Genomic DNA, 13,756 nt, shown 5'->3' on the forward strand with positions numbered 1-13,756 from the left:
ATTTCATGGAAATGAAGTGCGGCTTTTATAACAGTTTAGTGCTACCTTTGTGAAAACCTGTCAGAATATCTTAAAGCTGATATCACCCGCCCGTTTTGCTCCATAGGGAGAGCACAGATTTACCGATCTCGGGGTCGTATGTTCTTCGTGACGATTTGATAAAAGACATTGTGTCTGAAATCGTTCGTCCTCCACCTCTGATTCATGTAGGAAAGTTAGCAGTTACTTGCGGAGAACAGGTTTGTACAGGTACAGAATCCAGGAACACTAGTTAGGTTAACTGCCCGCCGTTACATAACTGAAATACTGTTGAAAAAAACGGCGTTAAACCCAAAACGAACAAACATTAAAACTGATATCGAATATTTTCAAGTAGTCAAAATGCCATAATAACAACTAAAGGGCAATCATTTCTTATAAAAAGAGGCAGCTGTTTTTATTAAGTATCTATATTACCACATTTACAATCAGAGGGAAATTGTCTTATAAAGTAACTAGATTACCAAAAGTATAACCAGAGGAGCAACAACACCTCCTAACAGAGATCCAGTGTAATGAAAGCCATACGCTAATGTTCTGAAAAGAGTAAATAAAAGCATTTGTTCTATAGCAGTAAATGCTTATAAACTGAATCAAAATGGCATGCGCTAAAGTTATAATCTATATTAGCATGCACTGTAGCATGTAAATTGGCAATATTACAAGGGCTAATAATAATGTTTAAGTCAGGGCTGACGTCCATGGTAGTAAAACACGTAGTGAATAGCTTGCCGTAATATTTACATTATTGACCTGCAAGCCATTCAATTAGTGTTTATTATTGCAAGGTTGGAGAATGATATGAGCCCGTATGAAAACAGATCCATTTACTAATTTTCATATTTTATGTCGTTTGTTGCTGGATAAACCATTTATCTGTTGCATTAAAGGGGGGGGTATATAATATATATCAGAAAAATACCTGATATCACTCTCGGGTTACATATCCAATGTAAACATCATAAGAACAATCCAAGCACTAGTACCAGTCATTTTACAAATCAGTGCAAGCACTGTGGTAAGTCGGTATTCGAAGAAATCTGCAAACAATTGCAAGTACCTGTCTACTAGTGCATGAACTATTGCTTCTAATTATATTCCTACTGTATATAAAATTGTGTATCCTGCATAATATGCACTCACAAGTTCTACGAATTCTTATGTGAAATTCATGTGTACACTAAATTAGACTTTAACAGTAAAAAGATTTCTTTGCCTCCTTTTGTATTCTGTTAGTTAAAGGATTTAATAGGAACATTAGATCAGTAATCTATTCCATTTTTTTACATATGACGTGTGACCAAACTTTGCCTACATGTTATAACAAGTTGTAAAAAAATGAGCTGAAATAAATAAGTAACAATGAAATGTTAAAAGAAATACAGAAGTATGTCGAATTAAACAGTTAAGATTGAGCATTCAAGAGAACTCCAGCCTCAAAAAAAGCACAACATACATGTGTATTGCAGGACTCCAACTATAATACCACAAACACCAGATACAACTATCGTACAAATGCCGTATTTCTTTCTTCCAAACCTAAATATGAAATGTATGAATGTATATTCATGTACATACACTTCTGGTAAAATGAAGAGATTATGCGAGTAATAAATGGGGTCACTCATAATGAAATACAACTACGAAAATGGCTATACACTCTAACCTTTAAGAAAAAATGTCTTACCAGTTCGCCAGCGGTCCTGTTAATGCTACCAATGGAGCGTCAATGACTGTAATGAGTAACAGATTCAGAAACAAGTTACCCTGAAGAACGCCTACACCAAATATCGTTCCAAAATATGTGTATCCCACAGCAAACCTAAAATAGCATTCAATAGTTTTGATATTCAAGTTTATTGTTAACCGCCGCATGAAAATATCATTTAACATTCTGCATTACATTTACTGGTACTCGGACAGTAAGGCTTAGTTAAGCATTAGTATTCACTTATTTTAGCTAAAGCTATGTTAGCGCAAGAAAGATATAGATACACCATTCTGTTCATACGGCTATAGTAATTCATTTACACTTAAGAAAAATCTGTGAATATGACTAAAATTGTATATGTTGAAAAAACATAGCTATCTAAGTTTTTTAAATGAAGCATAAGATTTTATTAACTCCACAGCAAGGAAGGAAGCCACTGTTATTCCACATGAATATCTAGAGGTAAATTGATTCAAAGGTCTACCATTCTTATAGTCCTCTAGCTCTGAAACAGTCTGTTAATAGGTCGTTGACGTCAGGTTTTTCTTTTCTGTTTACCCATGCGATCATACGGTACGTTCTAGCAGCAGTTGCCTGTTTATATTTTATCATTTGCCATCTAAAGCTGTCGGGAACACACCTAAAATATCCAAATAATTGAATATGTAAAGATATTACAGAATGATAAAGGAAACTGAAAAAGCGAATATTTTTTTGGGAAGGTGCAAGTTGGAATGGGTAAACCCCAGATAAAACCAAGGATGTACAACTTCACAAACCAAAAAACATGCCTGTAAAGTTTCATCAATGTCAAATGCGTTTTTAGATGAATGCAACACAAACTTAGATCCCTTTTGCATATTTTGACTATGGCACTGGCTCTACTGTGTAAAATCCTAATTAAAACCCCCAGAAGCACCATTATATATGCTGTATAATATTTATTCCTGTAGATTTAATTACTCTTTGCCAAACACTTGATAGAGATATGCTCGACACAAACGTTTAGGTCATTTATGCATATCCTTTACTAAGTTTTGAGACATAATTCTGGTCATACCCAGAGAAATCTTGAAGACCCAAGTGCATAACTTTGCATGCTGAATAACTATTTCATATATAATGCTGAAAACATATGTGCGTCACGAACGGACGGATGAACATCCGAACTGACAGACATTCGGACAAATGCAGAGCTAAATGCCCTAAACCCTAACACAAACAAAAGAACAATTGGAGGGGACACACAAATTTGGGGACGGTATGAATTCAGTCAGAATATAAACAAATATTTGGCAGTAATGACAAAAATGTAAATACATGAAGAGTTTTCAAAATAACCCGTATGTTTTTAATTAACAGCTGTTGTACTATGTTATCAATTTGTCAAATGTAAAAAATGCTAACTTAGTCCTATATTTTGTGTTGTATAAAATATTTTCCTAACATTGAATTAAAAAAAACTTACCAAAATAAAAGCAGGGACGGTAATCCTGCAACAGTGATGAACAAATGGAACATCTTCCAGTCATGAAGCCACCATACAACGGGAGCAAATAAACACCCTCCAATAGATACTGAAGGTACTGCTGATACTACAGGTACTAATTTAGCAGGCACATATTCGATCATTAATGCAAACTGCACAGTGACAGACAAACCGATACCTAACCCAATAAGTATTCTGATTAAAATATACAACTCTGCGTAAGTGGAGTAAATGCCAACAAAATTGAAGATTATTACAGTCAATTGTCCAGAGAAAAACGTGCGTTTCGGACCAATATAGTCAGCTAAATAGCTTGAAAAAAGACATCCAAACAAAACACCAACCATCTGAAGAGATGTGATTAACGCGACAATCCATTTGTGACTGCAAACAATGCCCCACTGAAAATATAAACCAAACTTGACGCGTGGACAAATAGATATGTCCAGTTTCATGTATACAAAGAGGCACGATAGCTTGTTTGTCGTGTCAATATACAAGACTCTCATAGGAACAACATTGTTCTATTGGAAACATATCCTAGACAGTGACAATAGAAAACAAAACGTGCGGAAGCAAGGGAGAAATCATTTGGTACATCTGTCAGTTATTTTATTAACCTTTCCCTGCTACATTTCTAAACTGGACTGGTCCAACATTCAGCGTATGCAGCATGGATGCCCATGCTGATCTTTGTCTGCACTGGTCGCAAAGACAAAATCAATTTCCGCAAGCACGCTTAATAATCATGGTGACCGAGTAGTTAAGGTCACTGACTTTGAACCACTTGCCCCTCACTGACTCGGGGCATTAGATTTTTCAAAAGAGGAAGCCACACATCTGTTTTACGGAAGGTTGGCGGTTCTACCTAGGTACATGCCCGTAATGAAATCAAACACGAGGGGCACCTGGGGTCTTCCGCCACCATCAAAAACTGGAAAGTCGCCTTATGACCTAAATTGTGTCAGTGACAAGAACAAGCGAAACAAATGTTTTATCAATATTTATACATGCAAAGATCATTTGGGAGAAGGATGCGCAACAAACAAATCAATAGCAGACTCATTTCGATTGTGTCTCTACAGACAGTAACGTGGCACAACACTCACGCAACTATTAACCGACTAAGGAACTCTTAATATAGAATAAAATTTGTTGAATCAATGGCCTAAAGGATAAGGAATGATCTAATAAGGGTCAAACCGTACGGTTATTATACAATACTTAATACCTGTAGTTGCAATGGTCAATAAACTTTATCAGATGATGTTTTAGAAACGTGGAATACAACCAACTAAGTTTATTGAGGCTGTACACGAATGAGAATGAAATATTGCAACGCGCTTCCGGTTTTAACATCATCTTAAAAACAGTCACATTGAATAGACGCCATTTTTTCCTAAAGGAACAAAATGGTAACTACAGCGTGTTCAAGAGCAGGGTGGCACACGGTACGTAGAAAAGCTGTGTCAAATGAGTAAAACAAACGTGAAGTGAATTATATAGAGTAACTCAAAACTTCAACAAAGCATATCTAACCGCAAACTATCCCAGATTGCGTGATAAAAATACTTACTAGTACAGCTGAATTAGATTTTCTGATAACAAAAACATTCTAATTTCATCCGAGACTTACCATGACATTGGTCACTTTTTAATGTTGCATTCCTCCATTCTGATGTATTTTCAAGATATATAATACAGTCTTAAAACATTCAAACAAAAAAAAAACATAGATGAAAATCAAACAGGGAAAGCCACGTTCCAAAAACGCAGCCTCCCAAAACGCTAACCCAGCACGCGGACGCGCACACGATCAACACGCACGCACACACGCACACACACCTACCTTAGAGTATATATAATAGTGCAGTACAGAATATAAATGCTGTTTACCTGGGACACCACAGTAGACATGCTTGTATAAAAGTAGTAACTGTTACATTCCGCTGCTTCATCAATTTTACAAAGGCCTTCAGCTGAAACATCTTCAAAGGCAGTGTTGTCTGGTATTTCCTCTCTTTCAATGAACATTGACTTGCAGACATAGCCAGGATTATGCCAGCAAAAGCCATTGTAATTGTACTGAAATGATAGTACTACCTGCTTGCGTGCATAATTACGCAACATATCCACTGGTATGCTCCACACCTCCTACATTCTTATTGCCTCTTCGACAAGATCTTTGTACGCATGTAATCTACAATTTTCCAATCTTTATTCTATGGAAAAGTAAAGCAATTTTCGCACAGCTGCCATAGACAGAATTTATATTAACTACCGTTTACGCAGACGACAATCGATATAGCAAATTAAAATTTTGCGTTTTAATATAGCCCCGAAAACACTTTGTAATAACTTCATAAACATAATAGGTAGTAAATGAAATTTTATATCAATGCATCTTTTCCTCATTATTTTAGCCTTTCTCAGTTGGTAAAATAGTGGTGACACGTTTTTACTATTAATGTTACATATATTGTTGTCGAATGAATCGTTGGTTACAGATAACCAATTCACCATAAACTTACAATACTTTGTACCTCAAAGAACAATTCATGAATACAGCAAAGTTAATGATACATAAACAGTCATCGTAGCTGAATATTAAAAACAGTAAAAAGCCTTTTTAGACCGTTGCTTTTTTTTTTTAAAGAAATTATGCAACCTTATTTTTAACACTATGTTCCATATATGACATTCATCTGCATGTTAAATTATAGATGTATTATAGATGCAATTTAGTTTCAAAAAAATGTTCCAAAGCTGCTTGAAAAGGGAAAAGATTCCAAAATTCGAATTAAAAACACATCTGCCAGTTTCCTAAATGTATATAGGCAAAAGTTTTCCTACGGACAGAATTTCCTTTAAACTTTGTGTACTGAACTGAGATCAAGTTTAAAACGGAAATATATTCTTTAAAATAATAGTACCGGTGCTTGATCTTGAATTATCGTGCCCTTGAAAAAATAGCTTTTTTTCGGTATTTTTCCGACTTTCAGGGCAGACAATTATGACCCAAGGCTGATACCTATGATTTTTTATTTCATATTTCTGTTTTGATTTTATTCTCTGTCATAAACACAGTTTGGTTTTTTATTGGAGGCCATAAAAAATTTGCCGCATGTCAATATAGAAACTGTGGCAAATGTCCTTGACTATGAACATAACAAAATGATACCTCAAAGGTCTTTCTTATGGACCGAATTTCATTAAACTTTGTATACTGAATGCAAATGATGACTAAAACGGAAATATAAATTAAAATGCACAGCTCGCTTGCCTTAATTGTGAATTATCTGCCTTGAAAATTGAGTTTTTTAGGAGTTGTTCTGATTTTTCAAGGCAGATAGTTCAAATCAAGCACCTCACTAAAAAACACATCCTCCAAGCCGAAAGAAAACATAATCCTACATATCCACGCCACATACTTAAACCTTCAAGCTGAATACCTTACTCTCCACGTCGCAAGAAAATATCATCCTAAATATCCACGCTGTAAACTTACTGGTTGGCGACCCAGATTCGGACAATTTTACAACCTTTTCAGCTGTCATATTTTCATTTTTAATGCAAGATCCATGAAAGTTACCTGAATCAAGTTTCAGTTTTTCTCTTTGTCACAAACGCGATGTTTGAATCTAAAAATAAAACGGACACGTCACTGAGGCCGAAAGAGGTACTAAATGTAACGTTTTTAGCGTGGTTGTAGGACCAAAAATTGGAACAGGACAAAAGCGCTAATTATCGTCACTTCGTGTTGCGCAGATTCACTTTTAGGTCCGGTGTAATGACAAAAGACATTTTACCACTACTAATGTGTAATATACGGCTGTCGAGAATTGAAAAAAAAAATCAACTTCCTGGCCGTAACATATACAACAGCTTGCCGTAACAATACAACACAATATTTGAGTATAATCATGTTTAAACGTATAAATCTCATTTGGGATTGTTGATATCGATCCAATATTTTTCAGGAGGGTCGAAGTAAGGTGACAACAACAACCCCCCCCCCAAAAAAAAAATACATACAAACAAAAACAGTCCATTTCGTGCGGGAGACGGGAGGGGTTCCATGCATTTGCAATATGACGTGTACGCTATTCGATTTAATCAATCCGCCCTGATAATAACTATGACTGTCTTTCATTGTATAGACACACAATTAGACAATACCTATGATAAGCCATCATTTCATTCTCCGACATACAGCACAATCAATTTTAATTCTTCTACATACAACCATGGTTTACATTGTCTACAAACCATCACACCTCTCCACTCAGCTTTCCAACAAATACTCTCGCTCCCGCATACTCAACATTCCCTCGTGTTACCACCTTTCACACATCTCTCTATCACCACCATACAACATTACACCCATTAATTCATCGTCTTCCTTCTCTTCACCACAACACTACAAGTTAATTTTTCTTTGCCGCCAGTCCTCCCGCCTACTTCTCTCTTCATCCTGTCCATTCCTTGCTTAATGCCTTGGATCTCCTGTCCTCCTCGCTCTTCTTTTCACAAGCCTCTCTCCTCCTCTTTCTGTCGCTGTATCCTCTCTCTCCCCTGTCTCTGTCTCTCCCCTTCTTTTCCTTCACTCTCCTCGCAGCATCTTCCTTCCTCCTTAAATCATAAATGAGCCGCGCCATGAAAAACCAACATATTTGTGTGTTTGCCTTCCGCACTGTCTGGCCAGATCCAAGCTGTAATTGTAACAGTCCTCTCTAATTGCAATAGCTTTTGAAATCGAAAAGCATGGATCCTGACCAGCTGCGTGACTAAGTAGATTGGTACAGATGGACGCTTAAATCATTTATTGTTTTTTGCCGTCGTCCGTCGTCTTTTCTCTGTCAGAAATATATTTGAAGATGGTTAGAATTTTCCAGTAAACTGTCACACAGTTTCGCCACCTCGAGGAAATGCCACCGCAAGGTACAAATTGACAACATCACATCACCACAGGATCGCTTGGTAGTCATAGAGTGCAAACACATTTAATATATTGTTTACCCGGGGACACCAAACGGTAGACATGCTTGTGTAAAAGTAGTAACTGTTACATTCCGCTGCTTCATCAATTCTACAAAGGCCTTCAGCTGAAACATCTTCAAATGCAGTGTTCTCTATTTCCTCCCTTTCAATCAACATTGACTTGCAGACAAAGCCAGGATTATGTCCAGCAAAAGCCATTGTAATTGTACTGAATGTTAGCACTATCTTGCTTGCGTGCATAATTATGCATATTATCCACTGGTATGCTCCACATCCTCCTACTTTTCTTATTGCCTCTTCGACAAGATCTTTGTACGCCATGTATCAACATTTAGTCCAGTCTTTACTTCAATGGAAAAGTACAATTTGTTCGCACAGCTGCCATAGACAGTATATATATTTACTACAGTTTGCAGCAGACGACATCGATATAGCAAATTAACTTTTGCGTTTTAATTAAGCCCTCGTTCAGGTCGATATGTAAATTGACTGGTAGATACATATACTACATTGTTACACTAATTAACTTAATGGTTAGTAAATGAAATTTGATATCAATGCATGTTTTCCATATAATGTTAGCCTTTATAGTGGTGATGTGTTTTTATTATTAATGTTTCATATATAGTTGTAGAAACAATCGTTGGTTACAGATGACAAATTCATCATAAACTTATAATATTTTGTACCTCAAAGAACAATTCATGAACAACAAAATCAACGATACATACACAACATCGTAGCTAAACAGTAAAGCTGTGAAACGTCTTTATAGAATAACACTCTAATATTTGATGTTTTGCACTGTTGCTATTTTAAAAGAAATTATGCAGCCTTATTTTTAACAATATGTTCCATTCATTTGCATATTAAAATTATAGAAGTATCATAAATACAAATTAGTGTAAAAATGTTCCAGAGCTGCTTGAAACGGGAAAAGATTGCGAAAATTCGAATAAAAAAGTACAGAAGAAGACATTTCGAACACACAGACACATGGCAATCATTTCGAAGTTATTTTCTATGATTATCTATAAGGAAATAACACAGACATTTAATCAACACATTTAGCTATCCCTATCAATGTAAAGTGCTCACTTGAGATATGTAATTAGGTCATGACGTTTAATAAGAAAATATAATAAAAAAGAGCCAAGAGAAGCATTAAAAAATTAATGCAAACAAATTTCCATGCAGCAAACGTAAACTTCCACGCCGCGCGAAAACAGAAAACTATATATCTACGCCGCAAACTTAAACATTCAAGCTGAAAACACATCATCCAAGCCGAAAGAAAACATAAACATAAATATCCGCGCCACAAACTTAAACCTTCATGCTGCAAACCTTTCTTTCACGTTGCAGGAAAACACCAATCTTAATATCCGCGCTGTTAACTTAGACCTTCAATCTAACACATCACAAACCTTAAAGCAATCAATTTCTTCAGAAATTGTTCACTTTTACCAACGTTGTAGCGCTAAAAAGAATTCAATAGTTACGTAAATCTAAAACACACAATTGACAACCTATAGCAGGCACTGTCAGTGTTTTTCAAGTTAAGGTACAGTATCAAAACTTCTTTGAATCTTTAATAGTTTGTTATAGTTTTATCAGATTTGTTTTAACTAGACTAAGTATACTTTACATTTTTGTTTTGTTACCCCTTTTTTATGTCATAACGCAGCCATAGGATCGTGCCGTATTAAACGAAGGAAAGAAATACATACTGACCAAATCTGAGAATATGACGTCTTCATTGTTTGTCAGCTATTTTTAGAAAATCACGTCATTTCTGTCTAATATCAGTGCTGATTATAAGCATCATAATATTTAGCAAAACGGTGTAATTATAAAATAAAATTTAATCATTAATCTGAATAAAATCTTTGTTGACTGAGTTTTAAGATGCACTGTATGTTGACAGTTAAGTAGTTTGAAAACAAATTAAAATCTGGTGAAAGACTGAGTTCAGTTGTGCAACTTTTCTGTAGAGGAAATCGTCATAGAAAATAAACATCATTTTGAAGCTGATACTTTCACCTGTCTTTTAATGACAATCTACATTTGTCTCATTTTTTGCTATTACAGTGTTTAACAAAGCAACGTAGCTTGGAATAGCTCAGGAAAAGGGAATAATATATACTATCACGTAAGAGTATTAAAACTGGCAAGCTTTTACAATTTGATTGACAATTATATAGAAAGAGTTTTATTCAAATAGTATATAAATTAGTAATCGATTTGCACAGGCGGCTGATTTTTAAGATGTGTGGCAGCCGTAAAATATCTCCTCGTACATTCAATCAGAGCTGTTATATTTCGATCTTTTCAGACCGTTCAGGACGACTTATGTTGTGTTATTGGTACTGTTTAGTTTTTCAGCTTAACAATTTCGGCTTGGGTGGTTCCAATACTCCCGTTATTATAGCTTTGGGTATTATAAATAACCACCACTCGGATGTGGTGCCTGATTTTTTATTTTATCTATTGGCAGTTTCTGTAATATGCAGGCGTCATAACCTCAGATCCCCTTTCTAAATTCCAGTTTGATTGTTCTGCCCCATTGTTTTCTCGATTAGAGTAAGCCAGTTATTTTAACTTGGGACCATATGCCGCTTTTTTGTGCACCTCCGTATGAAAACATATGTGGATGTCTTTCAATTGTATTTGGTACGTGTAACATGTGCTAATGTTGAGTACTGCTCAACCCGATGCAAGAGGGCGTAGACGGTAGTATGCATTTCCACCACCGTCAATGAACAGGGCCTGCAACATTTTCATTTTCATCGTGTTGTGCAACCTGTGGAGTTTTCGCTTTGTCTTTTATACCTGCAATCATCAAATATTTATACCAGTATGCATGTTACTCATCACACAAAATATTCAAAGCTTTCTTAGCAGTAGCTATTGATACAGAGTGTATAAAACTTAGACTTACTACAATATGCTTTACTGAAATTCAAATCTGATCATAGACATAATCGTTTGTATCATTCATTTAGAAACAATATTGCTGTTTTAACGTTTAATTTGAAAAAAGGTCGGTATAAAATGTGAATCAGAAATAATATCGTTATATGCTTAGATCACATCAAAGCAAAATGATAGTAGACATGATTTGGTTAAGACTGTTCACGGAGTTAATAGAAACACACATCACCACGAAAAAACTAGCTTCGGCGGAAATCTTCAGTACAGTAATATTAAGTAGACTCCATAATCTCAAAGGACCGGAACTTATTACGACACAGAGTAAGATACCAGGGCGGCTTGTGATAGTTAATAGAAATCTATAACAAATTCCTTGCAAAACATAGAACGTGCATACAAACAAACTGGTAGATTGGTTGGTTAGTGAGATTGAAGAGGTGTTCTATTACAATGTAATATTGGATGGATTCCATGATCCCGGAGATCCAGACATGATACCATTGAGTCAAATTACTTTTAAGTTTTAAATCTGAGGCCATCGTACGGCATCCTTACAAGGAACAAAATTTTGAAATGACCGGAAAACGTATTGTTTAGAACAAAAAGATGTTAAATTTTATTGAACAAATGTCCCCGACATCCTATACTTGCTTCTAAGTTACTGAAAATATCATTTGCATAGTTACCTTAATAAATGAATAAACTACTTAACAAACCACCAAATGAATGCAGTACCTATAAAAAGTTAACTTGAAAAGAAATTGCAAGTAATATTGATATATTGTATCTTGTTTTACAAATAAAACATATCTGCTACATAAATGAATTCGTTATGATGTCATTCATGTGAGAGTCATATTACCCCTTCTCTAAAACACTGAGTTTTACAGCGCCGGTAAAAGCACCGAAAAGTCCTGTCTGAATTGCCAGAAAACGATTTCAATTGATGTTTATGCAGTTGGCAAATCTTATTATCTACGACCTGGCCGTCTGCCAAAATGATTTAGATATCTTTAAATATCATCCTATTAGGTGTTTTCTTTTCCTTAAATTGCAATTTAAATATCTATTTCAAGCATGTGTTTAACTGTTTTGATATCCGTTCAACGTCAGTTTAGTGAGAAAAAAAATGTAGACCGTATTGTTAACGTGTCTTAGTATCAAACATACAATCAGTTTTAACGGTATTATATGTTAGCTACGCATTGTGTACATTCATGGCAGCTAAACAGGACTACACGTCATATTAGAAATTGTAAATATATATTTAAGGTGTGGTTATTATAGGTTAAAAGCATTTTGCTTTAGTGTTGAATAGAGACATGGTCTATTACGTCTGTGACAGGACTGTTCAGGTAATTGATTTTATATAATTCGTCATCACTACTATTAGTTTGAATTTATTTTGTTTGTTTTGTTCGATGTTTTTTATATAGGTCCAACGACATTTTCCTAGAGTATTTCATTATGTTTTTAAAAAGTATGCGCTGATTAAGAACAGTGCTAAAGTATAAAGAAAAATATTTGTCCATGCCCAAAGTCGTGAAGTTGAGCTAATGTGAGCGCTTTCTGCCCATTCATCCATTAATTACATTGTTTTACTTTTAACACACAAGATATCCCATTTCTTGATACACTTCTATAAAACGGATATAGAATGTATAAGCCCTAAAGATTTAAGATAAGTTCAATAGGGGATTGGACTGATCTAATAAAATCAATTTACTGTTTTGGATAAATTGCAATACTAGTATTTTACATTCCTACCAAAAAAGAGGTCTTCATAGCTACATAATATCTGATCATTTTTTCCTGGACTGGCAAGATTACTCGAAGTAGCAAGATTACATTGGTAGCACATCAGAGGTCATTTTGAACAATCTTCATGATACTTATTTGAAATATCTGTCGTTGCAGGACAAAGTTTGTAGTGGACAAGATTACGTGATAGGGTTTTGTTTGAATTGCTTAATTTCACACTAAGAAACCTAATGTCTTGACCATCTTATGAAATGTATAGATAAAGCATATGGCAAAATATTTGAGCTAAATTCTAAGCAATATCGGTCCATCACAAATGTCCAAGTATTTGTTCAAGAATTTATTTTATTTTACCTAAGCGTATCAGTAAAATTTCTACAATTATTTATGGGAAGTTAATTTTTTTACTTGTGTATCACTTTAACTAGCCATAGTTTCTGTATTTTACATTTTGAACTCATAAAACTGAGACTACAAGTCATCATGATCCTTATTTTCTATTCACAACGGTATCTTAACAAACATAAGAATGGATTTTAACAAAATGCATCTAAATCTACATAGATAGTTTGAAGCATGTAGGTAATAGATCTATTTAGACATCTAAAACAAAATCAAATATTCTGAGTTTTTCATTATTTTGATTTAGAGTTAAATATGTTTTTTTTATTTGAATTTTATTCTGAACAAAATTTATTTTTCAGCCGGCTTTATCATTCGATATTCAGTTAAATGGTGAACAATTCCAAAGAAAGGCTTATCAACAGAAGAATAACAGGAAGAAGGCGTTTTTCTTAACTATGTGAGTGTATAACGTATTT

General features: G+C 34.8%; 2 protein-coding genes and 1 long non-coding RNA gene across 5 annotated transcripts in view; 1 reads left to right on the top strand and 2 right to left on the bottom strand.

The window, feature by feature from the left end:
- The window catches only part of LOC123564966 (organic cation/carnitine transporter 2-like), a 178,958-nt gene that overhangs the window by 12,966 nt on the left and 152,236 nt on the right, over positions 1-13,756 (bottom strand). The window lies entirely within an intron of this gene.
- On the bottom strand, positions 2,236-3,684 carry LOC123564938 (organic cation transporter protein-like). Its single transcript, XM_053537586.1, has 2 exons — positions 3,219-3,684; positions 2,236-2,390 (listed from the first exon to the last, which is right to left on the bottom strand). The coding sequence occupies exons 1-2, from the start codon at positions 3,584-3,586 to the stop codon at positions 2,240-2,242; spliced, it is 519 nt and encodes a 172-aa protein (XP_053393561.1). The 5' UTR covers positions 3,587-3,684; the 3' UTR covers positions 2,236-2,239.
- Positions 12,288-13,756, top strand: part of LOC123564936 (uncharacterized) — a 41,107-nt gene continuing 39,638 nt past the window's right edge. The window contains exons 1-2 of the long non-coding RNA XR_008370010.1: positions 12,288-12,529; positions 13,640-13,737. This is a non-coding gene — a long non-coding RNA (uncharacterized LOC123564936). The remainder of the gene's footprint in view (positions 12,530-13,639; positions 13,738-13,756) is intronic.

Source organism: Mercenaria mercenaria, chromosome 2, assembly GCF_021730395.1.
Source record: "Mercenaria mercenaria strain notata chromosome 2, MADL_Memer_1, whole genome shotgun sequence".
Taxonomy (NCBI): Eukaryota; Metazoa; Mollusca; class Bivalvia; order Venerida; family Veneridae; genus Mercenaria; species Mercenaria mercenaria.